Genomic DNA, 17,386 nt, shown 5'->3' on the forward strand with positions numbered 1-17,386 from the left:
TTTTGACAAGATTCAGAAGAAATTAAGTGGCCGTTTTATTGTAGCGAGAAAGATCCCTGACGAACCTGTGTGTGTGTGTGTGTGTGTCTACAGAAGAGAAGGTGAGTACTTCCACCTGGACCGATCAGCCAGGTGATCCATGTTCTATGTAACAGACTAGATGGATTGTAACACCTCTCTTATGTTATGAGATTACACAGAATAATTCAATCCAGCTTGAGTTAGTTTAGGTTAGTCAATCTAAATACAACAACAAATCTAGAACCCATTCTTGAATGTTTCTACTAATATTACATTCATTCCCAGATGTTTCTGATAGATGACAATTTTCCGCCTGTTTCTACTCTTAAGTGTGTTAACATTGTGATGATGATGACAACTGACAATTTATGGGAGTGAATTCAGTAAAGGTTAAAAAGAAATAAGAAAGTGATCCTTTGCTAACATTTATCCAGAGGAATGAAAGGCAGATGAGCTGTGAACAGACCTCATGTGCTCTGAAGAGTTTGCATTCTAGACTTGATCCTCTGGGTGGAGGAAAGGACAGGTAGACACGGCAACAAAACACAAAGTGTCAGCTTTAACAGGAAAGAAGAGGAGGTGTTAGTGTAAGACAGTAAATAGGATTAAGCAGAGTACCAGACTTAATAAAAACAAGACGAAAAGAAGATGAACAATGCTGACGGTTGTCCATTATTTTGAAAAGATAAAACAGACGACAGTTTGGATTCATAATTTAGAGTTGGAAGTCTTCATCGCTGGATTTACTAAATGAGACTTTGAATCAGAAATCTAAAACTACATTATATGTTTTCAAAGGCAGTAATGTTATTAGTAATATTTGTATTTATAAAAATATGGGCGTACTAATGATGCTGTTGTATCATATTCACATTTTATGTACTCATATGTTCCTACATTCCTTTTTGACCCAGTGAGGCTGAATTGTTTAACTTCATTTTTTCATGAAGTAGTTTTAATGTCATCAGGAACTTAATTTCTGTAGCTTTAGCGTAGCCTGTCTGCTTGTTTCTCAGTGGTAGCTTTGCTATTGCATACTGACAATATGCTGTATTTTTCTTATTATCAACAATCTTATTCATCTGTGCTATTTTGACTTTGATCCCATCTACACCTACTGGAAATACTTACAACAACATCACATGTAGATTCATCTGTGGCAGGAAAAAAAGAAATACTGAGTCTTTTTTAAAATAAAGAAAAAGAAACTTCATATTTGAGACTTATTTTGAAAGATTTCTATCCTCAGTAGTAACCAGTGGGTTTGTAACTGAATGCCACAGACAGTATTGTTAGATTTGGTCTTTTCATGGGTTTGTTGACAACAAGAAAAATATAGAATTCCACCAGACTTACCCTTTAATTATATCCAGTATAGAGTAAAGCTTAGTTTACTTTCAGAATCACTTCCCTTTAATTTGTTGCCAGTCTTGCATTTGTTTAAATGTTATTGAACTTGATTTATTTATTTATTTATTTATTGAATGGGACAGTGTGCAGTTTGAAACATTAAAGATGCACTGCACCAGAGTTAGCTTGATGCTAATTTGCATCTGTAGACAAAAAAACATACAACAGCACAACAAACAGTAAAAAACAATTATTGCAACTATTGTCATAATACCCTTCATCATTTCTATTCTAATTAATTACTATGAAATGAAATTTACTACATCTTAAAACCCAAAAATCCAGAGTAAGACTGAGGGAGCCGTTCTGTTGTTCTCCAGAGCTACCTAAACTGGGAACTGTGGAGCATTTTTTCACATTATTGACTCACTGGGAAGACAACCATCACCTGCACAATTAAACCCAGATGGGCCTGTATGTCCCTGAGCCTCTGTGTGTGCATTTCTGGGAGTTATTACATTCCTGGGAAATTCTTGCATTATTTTGCTCTACAAAGAAAAAAAAGGAAGGGATATGATATCATATCCCGTCCTTTGTTCTTCATGGTACTATTGATAAGTTATTGTTCCTCTGCGTGTGTTGAAGATCTGATTTCACCGTCTTTCTCAGAGTGATTAGCACACATATAAGCACAGCAGCTTCCTCCACAATGTGAAACCTTTTTCCTCTGCTGTCTCTGGTCTTTCCCAGATGCCTCTTAAAGCCATGATGTTGCTGTTGGCAGTGGTGTGTGTGTGGCGTGTGGAGGAGGGTGTGTGTTTCCCCAACGGCTCGGTGGCGTCCTCTTGTGGCGACATGATGCCCGTACATCCTCCGTTCACTCCTTCCATCAGCAGCCCGCCATTCATACTGTCTACCTCTGGTGCCACCTACAAGCCTGGTGGACTCATTACAGGTACATCTAACGTTTGTGTAGTTAGACTATGGCTCCTTTAATACATTTGTTGTTTAAGATTATAGCTACAGTATGTATTTTATATCTGGTAGTTTACTGTCTATACTAACTATATGCAGTGCACAGTATTTGTGTATATACATGGCACATAAAAACATTTTTGGGACTTTTGGTGTGTCTGAAAATATTCTGAGTCTTCTGGCATCATATCAGTGGTGGAAGAAGTATTGAGAGCTTTTACATAAGACTAACACTGACACACTTTAAAAAATACTTTAAAATAAATGTCAATTTTACTCAAGTGAAAGGCAACAGATGTACTTTAAAGTAAGTGAAAGTTCTCACTTTAGATTATTTATCATACTAGAATATTGTTAGTGAAGCATTAACATGTAAGCAGCATTTTAATGTTGTCAACATGCTAATTTTAACAACGTCGTAAATGTTTGGTCGTGTAATTTATGGACAATGCGTCATGTTTTATTAATTGATCATGTTTTACATATCAAGTCTTTATCTGAAAAGTAATTCATAATTCTAGGTATGAAATAAAAGTAGTGGAGTAAAAAGTATTATCTTTCTATTCTTTCTTTTCATTTTTTAAATCTTTCTTCTATCTATCTTTTCTTTCTTTGCAACCTTGATTTGTAGTGGAGAAGAAGTACAAAATAGCATAAAATGGAACTACAGAAATAAAGTACAAGTACCTCAAATTGTAAGTACAATTCTTGAGTAAATTTACTTGATTTACATTCCAACACAGCATCATATTAAGCTTTTATTGTAATATTGATCAATATCAGAGTTACTGTCAAGTTGTCAAGACTTCAACTGATTCTAATGAAAGATTTGAATCAGATCATGTTTATGTCTTCTATCAAAGTCAGTGTTTGTTGAAACATTATTTTACCAGTTTCTGAGCGTTTTAGTGACACATGCTTCTAAATGTCGTTTTCTTTGGATCTCTCGTCACAACTATATATATTTTTAAATGATGGACTGTATGTAGAAGGTAAGGTTCAATCAAAACTGAGTTTAGTACTGAGATTTATGTGAAATTTCATCTGTGTTAGTATTTGGATGATGTCTGGTCATCATCTGGTAGCATTTATATGAGTTTTTTTTTGTATAAAACAACTTTTTCCCATACTACATACATGAAAATAAAAGTTCATTCATTCATTCAATCATTTATGACATAAAATATATTCTAGAATAACTGGTAAAGAATATACCAGTAATCTAAATTACCAGGAGAATTTAACCATTAGAATTATATCTCAGAAAATTCACAAACAAATCAATCTATCTGCAATGTAGTCAGTCTTTATGATGCAATTTTCTGTGAAGCAAAAGGCAATAAAATTCTCATCAGCTGGGAGGATTTTATCAAAATGTTCATTATTAACAGATGATATTGGCGATGAAAAGACCATGTTGGTAGAACCCTGTTATAAACTGAGTCTAGCAGCTTACCGCAGTGTCATAGTGGTCACTTACTCTTCATGTTTTTTTTTATTTTTCTGCCACTTCTCTTCACTCCTCCTCATCCTCTTACTTCCCCAATCTTCACTTCCCGCCATACTATCTATCCCTGATCCCGCCCTCCATCCCAGGGGTAGTGTTGGGTAACAGTTTGGAGGTTAAAGGTCATGTTTAGAGGAACTTACTTTGACCTCAAACTCACTCCCAGACCCCATGCATCGCTTCTTTCTCCTCCACCATCAAGTCATTGGTCAACCAACAAATGACTTTTTGGATTTTTGGAGTTGTTCATTACACTTCTATCTTCCTCCTCTTCCTCCTCTCTCTTGCCTTTGCTTCCCACCGACACGTACTTTACTTATGTTACCCATGTTACTCATGTTACCTCCAGTCCATTCCTGCAGCTCCTGCCGTCGGTCTGTGTTGTATTAATCTGAATCCCTCCCTCCTCCTTAATCCTCTCTTCACAGTGACGGTGGAGGTGGTGAAGAACAGCTCCACTGAGTTCCAGGGTTTCCTGTTACAGGCCAGGAGCAGGGAGGGACACGGTAAAAAAAAATGTTGGAGTGTTTCAATTTTGCTTTGCACTGCCATTCAGAGGAGAATATGTCCTGTGAATGATTAAACACTACATATGGGTAATCAGGTTTGAGTTTCAGTTTTCTGTGCAGGTCCTTTTTTTGTTTTTGTGTGTAAAAAAGTGTGTTCCCATATAGAATATTTCATTATAAAAACCTCTCACTGTGCTCATGTTTTGGTCTGGACTGTTGCACTGAGCAATAAAACACTCAATGGGCCTTTTATACTGTATGTGAGGAGGAGAAAAGCCTGATAGTTCAAACTACTGTCATGATTCAATGACTTTTTCTTTTCTTTTCTGTTTCTAGCACTGCTGTGGCCGGTAGGAATGTTCACCAACATTGATAGCAGCATGTTTACTGTGCTACACTGCAAAAACATGGAGGTATGTGTGAATTTATCCCGCATGCTTAATCTCTTACATAGATATTATCCTGTTAATGTGCTTGTGTGTGTGTGTGTGTGTGTGTGTGTGTGTGTGTGTGTGTGTGTGTGTGCGCAGAACTCCACTGTCAGTCAAGCATCAGGAGTCAAGAGGAAGAAGATCCAGCTGACCTGGAGGGCGCCTAACAACAGTAACTATGGTGATATCTACTTCAGGTAACTCTCTCTCTCTCTCTCTCTTCACTCTGTCACACTCACATACACACAAGAGGACCCTTGTAGGTTACACTAAATCATAACCTCATCATAACTTACCCTAAACCCTAATGGTGACATATATAAACTTACTTTTTTAAGTCGCATGTTTTGAAGTAAAAAGAGTTCCTGAAAAAATGTGCAGGTTTTCTCATATTTCTCACATTTTTAGGGTTGATAGACAGTGTGGAAAGACTCATATTTACAGTCACTCCATGATACTGTATAATCTAACCAAACATTTCCAACCTCATGATGGGACATCATCCTGAATACAAACAATATGTGAGATCCACCACCTGCGGAAAAAACATCTGTGATGTCACTGTTAGGTTACTGAGAGGATGAGGTCAGCAGTTGGGACCGTTAGTGGTACTGCAACTGACAACCAGCCATCAAACTAGGTCATCCTAATATGCTTCTGTTTTGCTGTTGTCATGGCAGCGCCACGCTGGTGCAGGACTATACAGCATTCTGGGTTCAGCTGAACAGCAGCTCTCTGAGACTGGACAACAGTGGAAGCTCTACAGCTGGAGTGAGTACTGACTGACTTTACTAACTACACACACACACACACACACACACACACACACACACACACACATACACAGCTCCATGTCATCTGAGATGGAGCAGTACTGACAGGCTTCTCGCTCTCTTTTCAGGTCTTTTCCTCATCAGTGATGCTCTTCATCAACCTGCTGAGTCTTTCTGCCTATTGATGGAACACACACACACACACACACACACACACACACACACACACACACACAGAGCCTCTTTTTAACTTACATGTTTCTTCTTAAAACAAGTTATGATTGCCCGTCCTGGTGAATGAAGTCTTTTGTAATTGTACATACAGAGGTTGTTGTTGGTGAAAATGGATTTAAAAATAATTTAAAAAAAAACAATCTTGTTTTTATTTTAATGACATGAAAAATATAATGGAGTTATGAGGTTTTTACTGAACAGAAATGATTTATTTTTTTATTTTCAATTGAATTTGACAAAATCCTACTAAAAAAAAATAATAGAAATATGTTATTCCAATACAAAGAGGGTTGTTTTTCATAGATGATCAGATGTGATGTTTACATATAGATGGATATCATTATCTTCATCATGAACCACCTAGAGACAGCAGTTATTTTCCACCTTTGGTTTGTCTTCATGTGTTAGTGTTTCAGTCCTGTTTTGTGTTTTTTCACGTTTGTAGTATCTCATGGTGAAGCAGCTTGTAATCTCACATTTAAGGATTGTAGTCTGGATCTTTATTTGTCCTGGATGATTTCTGGCTAACAGATGAGTAACTGAACAGGTTCCTCAGTATCTGTCATATTATTTGAAAGCTATTTGCAGCTTCAAAAACTGTAAGTTTAACTTAGAGCTTCTTTGAGTCCAAATAATCTCCTAAAACATGCATGTGTCCTCCTTCACCTGAACTATTACACATGTGGGTTTATTAGCATGAATGACTAAAACTAAAGACACTGTACCCTACTGTAACCCACCCTCGAATTACACCCTTCAGTCTTCACCCTAAAATGTAATAACACACACACACACAGAGGAAGGAAAGGAGCCAACAGTTTAGTCATGTAACAGTTTATTTAGCATTGCTCTGTCTATGGCAACAGTTACACCAAGCAAACAGAGTGAACAACAACATTACAGATGACAGGCAGACTGATTGAAAGGTGGGCTTGATGCTACATTGTTTAAGTGTCCAGTATTTATCCCTTAAAGCCTTTAATACTGTTTAATAAAACTAACATTACAGTTTCACAGACTTTGCACTCTTCTATGTGACTGTAGAGACGTGATGTCACTTTATGAACATCATATTTGTTAAAATACTCATCTAACCTTGACTTGATTATTTTTATTAAATCATCCTTTGCACAGAGAAACTGGCTCTGCTGGCCATCAGTAAACTGCGTTGTGCAAAAGTAGAATATCAAAGTGCTACACTGAATAATACCAGGAAACTGCTCTTTAATGTTTCATTATGTCAATCATAAATTATCTGTTGGTCTTAGACCAGTTATTTAACTTATCAACAAAGGAACAGTACCTCAAGTTCACAATTATATAAATCACATCAGGCTTTTTAGTCTTTGAGTTTCAGAAACAAGAATTCAAAGTAACTACTGGATGTGTAACGATGGAGTCGGTGGTTTATGTCTGACAGAGAACTTAATACAGGTTCAAACAGAGCAGTGATACAAGTTCAATACATCACAGTGTTAAGATACACACGGTGACTGGTGTTAGCTGGTCTCACAGCCAGTTACACAGTATTTCACATCTGTTACTTTCACTATAAGACAGTGGTGTCAACAGCAGGTTGAGATCTACATCACAGTTTGAAGAAACAGCTTTAGAAAGACAAAGCACTAGAAGTCTTCTGCTTCATGGCACTTGGAAAACAACCTTCATGCACTAAACAACTTTTTGAACGTTACTACACAGCTGACCGATGATGACAGAGCACACCATAGAAACATTTAACTACATCATGAGGCTTGTGGGGAAAAAACAGGGAAACACCTGGAAGACTTTTTTTTTTGTTTTTGTTTTTTGCAGGATATTAATTTTACACATCAAAACTAAAAATATTCTAAAATCATGTAGTTGTGTCATGAGTGTCCAGTAAACAGCTGCTCCAAACTGAACCAAAACTGTAGACTTCCTATGACAACAGTTAGGCTTGATGATGTCACCTGTATGTTGTTACACGTGTGTCCACTGTACAAAATGTTGGTTAGTCTGTTGAGCTGTATCTCTATATAGTCACAAAGGCAAAAAACGATGTTTCTTTAACAGCAGATATAAATGAAGTGAGTGTGTGTTGACATAAGTGTGTGTTGATCTTATGTTGAGACACGAGTGACGTGAGGGCAGAGCTGTGACAGTTAGGAGGTAGGATTCAAGCAGTTAATGCACACAGTGGCAGGTTGTTTTAGTTTGATAAGAAAGACATATTTTAGTTCAACTACTGGCTGTAAGGTCAACATGCTTCAATGTACAGTGAGTGATATGATATTTAATATATATCACAACTTGGCTGAAACCAGTTCTATTCATTCAAAGTAGATAATACATGTTCTTATTATTTCAGATGTTGAATACAACTATCTCGTGCCAAAATGTTTTTTAAAAATCTAGTCAATTCCACTTCCTTAACTGAATGAAGTAAAAGTTATTTGAGCTGAGCTCTGGTTTAGAAATAATGCTGGTAAATCTTCAAACTAAAGGAAACAATCACTGTTCTAAGCCTCAGTGGTGATTATGTAACAGTTTAGCTTGTGGTTTGTTAATGCACCGGTTTTAGGAGCAAGAGAAAATGCAGCAATTGCTGGTATCTTTCTGTGAATTGCATAAAATGTGATCAAAGTAACATACAGTGTAAAGTCAGACTGGTGAATGCAGATTTCGAAGTGAATGTGGTTTTAATTGATCTGATTTGGGACAGAATACAGGAAAGAACTATCATTCTGAACCAAATACTGTGATGGTTTCTACTTTTTAAAAGTGAACACTGACACTGCATCAGTTCAAGAGTTGTTACAAGTTTGAAGTAATGGCTCAATCTGGAAAAATGCTGCATTTATGTCACATGGGAAAACTTGAGGTTCCTAGATAAATACAGTTCTAAGTAGTAGTACTAGGTAACTCTGGGTTTAATGATAGAGACCAACAACAGTACTGAGTTATTACTAATCAGTTACTTAATGGTCACAGTATTAAAATGGCCTGACAAGACAAACTACTCTCTGGACTTTCAGTCTGAGGTTCAGCTTTAAATATGTTTTATCATGCAAACACTTCAACACTTTAGTTTTTTTCCCCACAGGACATGAATGCAGCACAGGAACCTTTGTGATGACAGGAAATGATGTCAGAGTTCAGTGTGTGTATTGGGAGTCTAGACTGAGCTACCTGCCTCTTCAGCTCTGGAATTCAGCTTCTTTCTCTCTCAGCTACAACAGGAAGTACGACATTAGCGGGACAGGGCGGCAGATGCGTTAAAGTCATCTAGAGGTCGTAGAGGACCTCCAGCACAGTAGCCACAGACCAGGCCTGGGTCTCACAGCTGAATGGGCAGTACTGGCCGTTCTCATTGGTCAGCTCTGGCAGACCCTTCCATGGAGACCTGAGGAGATGGAGAAAATGTATCTCATATCTGTTTATAATTCACTTTAGAATGAAGGAGATTGTTTTGTCGACTGCTGTTTCCAAAGTCAAGACTGAACTCTGGAGCTCAATATTCAAAATTAAGTCTCAGCTCATATTTGTTTATGATTTTAAAATCAAGATGAGTAAACTGCTGGAGCACGGTGTCCATTAATTATGTAGGACATATAACAAGGTAACAGTCCTACCTCTCCAGGTGAGTATAATGTTGTGACAGAACATTTTTGACCAGGGTGACTGTCTTCTTGTAGGTTTCTTCACCAAGCTTCTTGGCAAAGTACAGTTTAGCACGCAAAAAGTAACCTACAGGCCACAGCCACTCCTACACAGAGAGAGAGAGAGAGAGAGAGAGAGAGAGAGAGAGAGAGACATAGTTATTGCATAGCTGACAGCCATAACAGTGCAGTCTTACTGAACTGCAGTACCACACATCACCAGCAACAGGTTAGTCTGACTCACAGGTCCTTGGTGGTAGTTGAAGCCTCTTGCCACGTTGTAGTTGTCGTTGTCCAGCGCGTTGTCATACACACCACAGTACACCATGTCACTAAAACAGACAGGTTATACAATATGATCGAGATACAAACATGGAAACATGGAAACAGCAGCTGTGTGTGTGTGAGAGTTACAGGGACAAAACTACCTCCACTGATGTTTCTACTTCTGTACTACAAGTACTGACACTACTCAACTGCTGCTGAAACTGAACTTTCCATGAGGATTTCTTTTAACCTGCAGTGCAGAACTTTTACATATAAATGAACGTCCGTTACATTTGTTACGTTTGCCAAAAAAGTTCACACAATGCTGATAAAGCCTTTCACCAGATAATCTCTCTGTTTTAAACTCTATGTTGGGTGTTCCCACACTGGCTGTTTATCATGTGGCTCCTCTAGACTTTCCAAACATTATCGGACCAAATGGATCAAATTCTGATGGTGAAACGAGTCAGAATTCAAAACAATTTATCCACTGTTTTACAGCAGCAACAGTAGCTTACAGCCAGTACTGGCCATTTGGTATACTGGGACAAATCATGGTGGGCCATCAAAACATAATTGGTTTTTACTGGCCCTCTCTCTGTGTGCCTGTCATTCAGGATGAACATGAGAGCTGCTGCTGAGTCACAGCTGAGAGCCCCCCTTTACTCTCACTGCCAGAGGGGGGAGACAAGAGTCTCAAGTGCTAAGAAGTGCTAAGACTCAAAAACAGAAATAGATTCAGTAGAATGTAATACAACATAACATAAAATACCATGGAGCAGGATGTGTGGCTCAGGTTTTGAGTTCACAGTATCAAACAGGAAAAAAAAGGTTGAGAACTGTTTGTCAGGGTGTTTAAGGCTTTATCTTTTATCCTGATAGTATACAGTTCACTCAGCTTCATCTGGGGCTTTACAATTGTTTCCTCTGTGTATGCGTGTGTGTGTGTGTGTGTGTGTGTGTGTGTGTGTGTGTGTGTGTGTGTGTGTGTTTGTTGAGAGTATATAAAGATGTATTACTCAGGGTCAAGTGTTTTCATTCCCAGTGGTCCCAGTAATTTCTTCTCAGCCACCTCCAGAGCCTTCCAGGCTCTCTCTACTGTGAACAGCTCTGGAGCCTGTCACACACACACACACACACACACACACACACACACACACACAGAGAGAGAGAGGGTGTCAGCCAGTCAGGCACAACTCTGCAATAAAGACCTATTAGCCACTAAAGTTACACATTTATTTGTATTTTTATTATCAACTGTATGCAAGTCTTAGTCTGTCCACTTACCACTACCATGGCAATAGTGAAATTGGGTCTCAGCTGGTAGTCGCACCAGGGGCTGGAGGCTCCATAGCTGTCCTTATAGATACCTTTTTTATGAACAAGGTCGGGGTGCTTCTCATGGGGGTCGTTTGGCTCCCCAGACACCCAGAAACCTGCTTCAAAGGACTTCTGGAGCTGATTGTTCCATTGGGAGTATGGGATAAACACTTCCTTACCTGGAACACAAAGCAAAGAGTTTATTACAGATAGCTGCTGTTATCCAGAGTGCAGGAGACATTTCTTTATCTGAATATACTGCTTACTATTCTCCAGTCAGAGCTACTCTACCAAGGCTTTGCTCAACACTTTCTATTACTATAATGTAGATTTGTTCCTCAGTTACTGAAAGCTTTATAAATGTTGTTGTTCTGTAAACCCAGCTGGATGGTTCTCCCTGTATTTAAACATTGAACAACTTATTTCTTATGGTGTGTGTGTGTGTGCAGTGTGTGTGTAGTACCATCTCTGTGTACTTTAGCTCCATCGTAAGGGAACAGTCCTTTGGCATGAAGCTCCACAACCCAGCGGACAGTCGACTTACTGAGACCAACTATCTCCACCGGTGCTCCATCTCTGGACAGAGAGAGTCCCACAGAAATCAAATGTAGAATCAAAATCAGATGCGTTAAAGTAATCAGATGATAAAAGCAGCTGGAATAACTCTGTGTGTGTGTGTGTGTGTGTTACCTCGGAGTAGCAGGCATGCCTTTGTTCCTTGCTCTATCACTTTCTCCCATTTTGTCCATCCAGGTGCCGCAGTTGAAGCGGTTTCCTCCGCTGACGAAGCCCGTCGCTGGATCCACCTTAACAGCCACGTTGAACCCTGGAAAGAAGCAGAAGAGCTCAGAAATACTAGAGTTGGCATTGAAGGATAGTTTGTAAAGTGAGAGTCTACCAGTCAACCTCTACCTTACCAGTTAACACTAAACCTCCACCTCATCCATCTACATGTATAGTCTGTACCTTCATCTCTCATGTGCATGTCTATCTTGGGTCCAGCGTTTCTCTCTCTGTAGGAAATTCCCTCTAGGTGGCGCTGCAGAGCCTCCTGAATTACGTCATGCAGAGGCTGCTCCTACACACACACACACACACACACACACACACAACATACATGTTAATACACACATCAATATGATCATGTTTGAATATTTGTATGGCTGAAATTAGTGTTAGAATTTGAGCATTTCTAACTTTGGCGACACTTAGTAGTAGAAATAAAAAAATATGTGTGTGTGTCTGATACATACCACCTCTCCGGGTTTGCATGGCTCACAATCGTCTGTCGGGTACATGCGTGTGACAGGGCAGCGGAGGATTTCATGTCCTTGGGGAACGTGGGTAGCGTAGTCCTGCACAGAAGCACATCACAAATGCAGTATCAGTTAAGAGCAGCATTAGCAACAAAAGCATGATGGATGTGAAACCGATTACTGTAAAGAAGCACAAATAAGTTTTTATTACATGAATATTTGTATTATATCTTATACTGGAGAAGCAAAACCAAAACAAATATTCAATTATTTTTGATATTTGAAGTGTGTGACAGTTATCATCCAACCATGTGAGTTCTGATTAGATCATGCAAGTGGTTGCTTTCACTATAAATTTCTCAGAGATCCAATCTTTTAAAGATATTTTATTTGAATACAAGTCAAAAATTAAACAAAAACGTGGATACTAATAATGCTCTATATCTGCTGGATGTACAAGTAAATAACTGTTTGTGGACACATTAACAGTATAAACTTTACTATGTAGACGGGTTTCTGAGCAACTTCATCAGTGAGATGCTTGAAAGCAGCACTTCTAAACAGTAATTAACTGGTCTCCAGCAAGCTGCTTTATCTCTAACTACTGAAAAGTCAATTTTAAAGCTATCAGGACATTTGGGCAACGTGTTTTCTATCTTCCTGCTGAGCTTGCATCCTTCACTGTTTGTAAAGTTGAAATCTGTCTATAAGGTGATCATGTGTCAGTTTTGTGTTTACAGCTTGTTGAGCTGCCCCCAAATGCAGCTTTAAGTTCTTATGTATCTATCTCTCCATCTATTACTTTTCTTTCTATATTACATTTTGCTCCTACCTGGATGCACTGCAGCCACCACCACACAGCATCACGACAGTTGTATCTGGCACAGAGACCCTCACCCAGCAGGTTGGGGATCAAACCGTGACGCAACGTCCCCGCAAAGGCCAGGATGATGTTACTATGAAGACCATATGACAGGAAGGTTAATTTTAGAGTTTAGTCACTGTGGGCTTTGAAGGCTGATACTCAGACAAATTATATTTAGCGCTGACATTCAAAATTAAAAGACATCTGAAGCAGCTATTATGTAAGACACAAAATCTTATTCATGAAAAAGAGAATCCCACAACTACTTATACATTCAAAATGTCTCATCAGGAATTATTCAGTACACACACACACACACACACACACACACGTACCGGGCTTCAGCGTGTCTCCCAGTAAGCAGCATCAGTCCTCTGAGAGCAATGAAAGTGTCTCTGCCCCAGCAACGGAAAATTCCAGCAGAGAAATGAGGGAGACCTGAGAAAATATCAATTAGTATGTCCGTTAAATCAGCAAAATGACCGCCCACCTACTGTACATATATACATATTATTATAAATATCTAATATCATCTTTATCTCACACTTCTGAAGATCAAAAACCATGAAGTCATCAATTAATTCTTCAATGCAAGCTTGATAAAACTGATATTTAATTGTATTTACGCGTAATTATTGCCACAGAAACAACATAATAAAGTCTCTGTTGTTAGTCTACCTGCAGCCAGTGAGACACAGCACTGCTCCTTGTGGTTTGTGATTGGACTGATGCGATAGGGGACGTCCTGTATTTTGGCAGAAAGGGGAGGCAGGGCGGAGAAGCGTCCCACACCGCACATCTGGACCGAACCCAACGCCAGGTGTCGCACAAAGGTGGAGCCTTTCTGGATGAAACTGAGCGAACAAAGAGACAGAAGCTCCAGTGAGGCAAGAAATGTGCTCATTCAACAACTCAGTCCTTCAAATTCAATGTTTTAGATTTAAAAAAAGACAGTTTCCACCATCTAAATCTCATAAAAACCTAAAAAAAACTGCCCCACAAATGACTGAAGATGTTCATAGTTATCATGAGTGCACAACATCACGTACCTTGACATGAGTTTAAAAGTTGCATCCAGAGCCGTGGTGTAGGTTGATACCAGGATAGCATCAAAGTAACAGGGGATGAGGTAGCGCGGGATGTGTTTCAGGTAGTCAAACATGGCTGCCAACCACTGACCAACCTGCAGACATACAATGTTGCAATAAATGATCTGTTCAAGGATCAGCATATCATGACAAAGTGTTTATATTAAAAAGTTACTCTGGATAATCCTCAGACACCACAGTTTTCTTTGGAACCATTTTTTTAACTCCCTGTTAAAGCCTCACCTGTGCCAGTGATCCCCCTCTGTGTACCAGTCTGTTTGAGACAAAGTCTATCAGCCAATCTCCTTGTCTGAGGTTATCACACACAGGATGGCCCAGGTCATTGTTGGGACGAATATCAGCCAGCACAGATATAAGACCTGCAGACACGAAACAACAGATATATTTACACACCTGCAGTGACAAATACCAGGGTGGCTGTGGCTCAGGAGGTAGAGCAGGTTGTCCAATAATCAGAAGATCAGCGGTTCGATTTCGCAGCTCCTCCAGTCCACATGTCAAAGTATCCTTGGTCAAAATACTGAACACAAAATTGCTCTTGAAGGCTGTACCAGTGTGTGAATGATTAGAAAAACTCCTCATGATGAGCAGCCTCTGCCATCAGTGTGTGAATGTGGCTTGTAGTGTAAAAGAGCTTTGAGTGGTCAGAAGACTAGAAAGGCGCTATATAAATGCACTCCATTTACCGTTTTACCATTCAACCACTGTGTGAAAATGGGCACACACAGTCTAACTACATGTTAAGTGTGTGTGCGTATGTGTCTGTTTTTCCAGACAGCAGGGTAAAATCATTGCATGGTATGTCAGAAGCATCTTGCATATTCACTGTAATGAAACTTTGTAATCTGACCACTACAAAGCTACATAGGATATTTAATTCTATTTATAGGATATTTAATTCTTACTATTTTTTTGGAGAATATTATAGTTTTTGCAGTACACTGTTTATACTTCTTCTATACTACCGTAAAAGCTATGTGTAACTGGTTTTGCTTTGGTTATCAGTTCATATATTAATTAATGTATCTACTGTACCTTGTAGTCCAGCATATTTGAAGGTCTCCCATCCTGGGATACTGTAACAGCCTCCACCATCCTCTTGTTCTTCTGAGTCGCAGCGAAACAGTAGGGTATTCAGGTCTGCCAGTGTCAGCGTCGACATCAGCCTATGGAAATCACACACACACAAAGCTAAGAGTCTATATATGGTGCTTTTCAGAATAAAATACTCAAATCACACCAAACTTTTTATCTGTAAATAAACCCCAACAAAAACAGCCAGAAACGCAGCTCTCTGCCAGCTCCTTAAACCTGGCACAGTAGATCTCTGTGTTGTACAGATAATCCATGAGGGTATGCTTTTAAACCCAGTAATAAGACTTGCAACTAAAGTACATGATCTTTTGTTGTCTCATGTGCTTGAAGTTAGGGAACATACAGTATTTGATTCAAGTTCCTTGAAGGGTTTGCTGGTCACAACAAGCATAAAGCTTTAGCTTGAAGTGTCATAACCCCAACCCTAACCCTAACCCTAACCCCCTAACCCCCTAACCCTAACCCTAACCCCCTAACCCCCTAACCCTAACCCTAACCCCCTAACCCTAACCCTAACCCCCTAACCCCCTAACCCTAACCCTAACCCCCTAACCCTAACCCTAACCCTAACCCCCTAACCCTAACCCTAACCCCCTAACCCTAACCCTAACCCTAACCCCCTAACCCTAGCCCTAACCCTAACCCCCTAACCCTAACCCTTAACATAAAATCCTCAACACAACGTCCAATTTACTTGTTGTTTTCGAAGCTTTCAACCGGCAGCTCCATCAGCGGAAGAAGGCCTCAAGATGTGGTTGAAAGCTTCAGAAACAACAAGTAAGTTGGAATTGTTGAGAATTTTGCAGCTGCACCCTGCATCCCATGTACTGTAGCGTGAGATTACATGAGGTTTACATGATAAGTAGCTGTGTGACTCTCAGACTGATAACAAAAAAAATACCCATGCCATTTCACAAAATACTGTACTGGCTCATCGTCAGCAGAAAAACTCTTAAGTTAACAGATCAGAGAACTGATCTTTACTAAGTGCTTATGTTCATCAACAGTAATGTCATTTATTTCATCTAGAAAACTAAACAAATGAGTCAAGGTTGGTTTAACCTTTAATACAGATACAGAAATAGAAAATGGTTACAGAAAAGGTATGAGGAGTGTGTTCAGGTCCATGTTGACTCACTGTGCCAGTGGTTTCTGCAGGGCCTCGGGTGGGTTTTCATCTACTACACTGCCTCTTTTGTATTTTGGGCTGAACTGGGACAGATAGTACCTCAGCACCCCAACCAGCTTCTGAGCCTTGGGGTCCAAACTGACCCTGTGAGGAGGACAGAGAGATGACCATCATGTAAAAATGTCCACATTTATAAAGCTAGTAAAGCAAGTAAATGTCCCTGTAATAAAAACATGTGCTTAGCAATTTTTATTGATATCTTACTGTATGTGTTGCAGTGTGTTTGTGTTTTACCTGAAGGCAATGACGCTGCCAGGTGTCAATTTCTGAAAGGTGAGTTCTTGCACAAACTCTGATCGACCTTTAGATGTCACTCCAGCGTGCCTCACCACTGTACTCTCCTGTAACTATATATTCAATCAATATTATTACTGATATGTTCATTTGTTTCAGGAATACACTCAGCTATTCAATATATATGAAGACAAAACTGCAATCATTATATCATTTACCGGTATATGCTCTTTTATTTCCACTGTGTATTCTGGCATGCCATTGATGTGCTTGTCATCCTTCCTGTAGCTCCCAGCATGCCTCTCCACTGTCCTTGCCTCCAACACAACTTCCTCTATCTTCCCTGGAGAAATAATATCATATAATGTAATGTAATATAATAGTAAATCAATAATCAAAACAGAAATACATGTTTGATTGCACCACAAACTTTTAGTGTGATCACCTACCAGGGATGAACATTGGTGGGACGTTGGAGCCGTACTGGTGGGTTTTGGGGTTCCAGAAGGCTGTCCTACACACTGACACCACAGACTGGTGGGTGCTGGGACAGTGACGAGTAACTGCAACTACATCTGCATCAACCTGGTCTACATACACCTGTAGAGGA

At 39.3% G+C, this 17,386-nt stretch overlaps 2 protein-coding genes across 4 annotated transcripts in view; one reads left to right on the forward strand and one right to left on the reverse strand.

Moving 5' to 3' along the window:
- Nucleotides 1-2,047: 2,047 nt before the first annotated feature.
- si:ch73-14h1.2 (putative ferric-chelate reductase 1) lies at nucleotides 2,048-5,923 on the forward strand. Its single transcript, XM_044369142.1, has 6 exons — nucleotides 2,048-2,326; nucleotides 4,282-4,359; nucleotides 4,699-4,775; nucleotides 4,893-4,990; nucleotides 5,474-5,564; nucleotides 5,695-5,923. The coding sequence occupies exons 1-6, from the start codon at nucleotides 2,122-2,124 to the stop codon at nucleotides 5,749-5,751; spliced, it is 606 nt and encodes a 201-aa protein (XP_044225077.1). The 5' UTR covers nucleotides 2,048-2,121; the 3' UTR covers nucleotides 5,752-5,923.
- Nucleotides 5,924-6,618: 695 nt separating this feature from the next.
- agla (amylo-alpha-1, 6-glucosidase, 4-alpha-glucanotransferase a) overlaps nucleotides 6,619-17,386 on the reverse strand; it is a 31,103-nt gene continuing 20,335 nt past the window's right edge. For 2 of the 3 annotated variants that reach the window (XM_044369138.1, XM_044369137.1), the window contains exons 17-35: nucleotides 17,226-17,376; nucleotides 16,995-17,119; nucleotides 16,777-16,889; nucleotides 16,492-16,626; nucleotides 15,294-15,424; nucleotides 14,481-14,617; nucleotides 14,199-14,332; nucleotides 13,828-14,003; nucleotides 13,485-13,587; nucleotides 13,117-13,240; nucleotides 12,282-12,383; nucleotides 11,995-12,106; nucleotides 11,719-11,854; nucleotides 11,492-11,604; nucleotides 10,996-11,207; nucleotides 10,728-10,825; nucleotides 9,686-9,773; nucleotides 9,415-9,548; nucleotides 6,619-9,185 (exon numbers count right to left, since the gene is read on the reverse strand). In XM_044369138.1, coding sequence (XP_044225073.1) covers nucleotides 9,068-9,185; nucleotides 9,415-9,548; nucleotides 9,686-9,773; nucleotides 10,728-10,825; nucleotides 10,996-11,207; nucleotides 11,492-11,604; nucleotides 11,719-11,854; nucleotides 11,995-12,106; nucleotides 12,282-12,383; nucleotides 13,117-13,240; nucleotides 13,485-13,587; nucleotides 13,828-14,003; nucleotides 14,199-14,332; nucleotides 14,481-14,617; nucleotides 15,294-15,424; nucleotides 16,492-16,626; nucleotides 16,777-16,889; nucleotides 16,995-17,119; nucleotides 17,226-17,376 — 2,442 coding nt within the window. In that variant the 3' untranslated portion in view covers nucleotides 6,619-9,067. The remainder of the gene's footprint in view (nucleotides 9,186-9,414; nucleotides 9,549-9,685; nucleotides 9,774-10,727; nucleotides 10,826-10,995; nucleotides 11,208-11,491; nucleotides 11,605-11,718; nucleotides 11,855-11,994; nucleotides 12,107-12,281; nucleotides 12,384-13,116; nucleotides 13,241-13,484; nucleotides 13,588-13,827; nucleotides 14,004-14,198; nucleotides 14,333-14,480; nucleotides 14,618-15,293; nucleotides 15,425-16,491; nucleotides 16,627-16,776; nucleotides 16,890-16,994; nucleotides 17,120-17,225; nucleotides 17,377-17,386) is intronic. The other variant, XR_006406603.1, reaches the window with a different exon arrangement.

The sequence above is a fragment of the Thunnus albacares genome, chromosome 12, assembly GCF_914725855.1.
Source record: "Thunnus albacares chromosome 12, fThuAlb1.1, whole genome shotgun sequence".
Lineage (NCBI taxonomy): Eukaryota > Metazoa > Chordata > Actinopteri > Scombriformes > Scombridae > Thunnus > Thunnus albacares.

Coding starts and splice junctions, on each gene's coding strand:
- si:ch73-14h1.2 (XM_044369142.1), top strand. CDS start 2,122: ATGCCTCTTAAAGCCATGATGTTGCTGTTGGCAGTGGTGTGTGTGTGG. Junction 4,776..4,892: donor TACACTGCAAAAACATGGAG/GTATGTGTGAAT, acceptor GTGTGTGCGCAG/AACTCCACTGTCAGTCAAGC. Junction 4,991..5,473: donor TATGGTGATATCTACTTCAG/GTAACTCTCTCT, acceptor TTGTCATGGCAG/CGCCACGCTGGTGCAGGACT.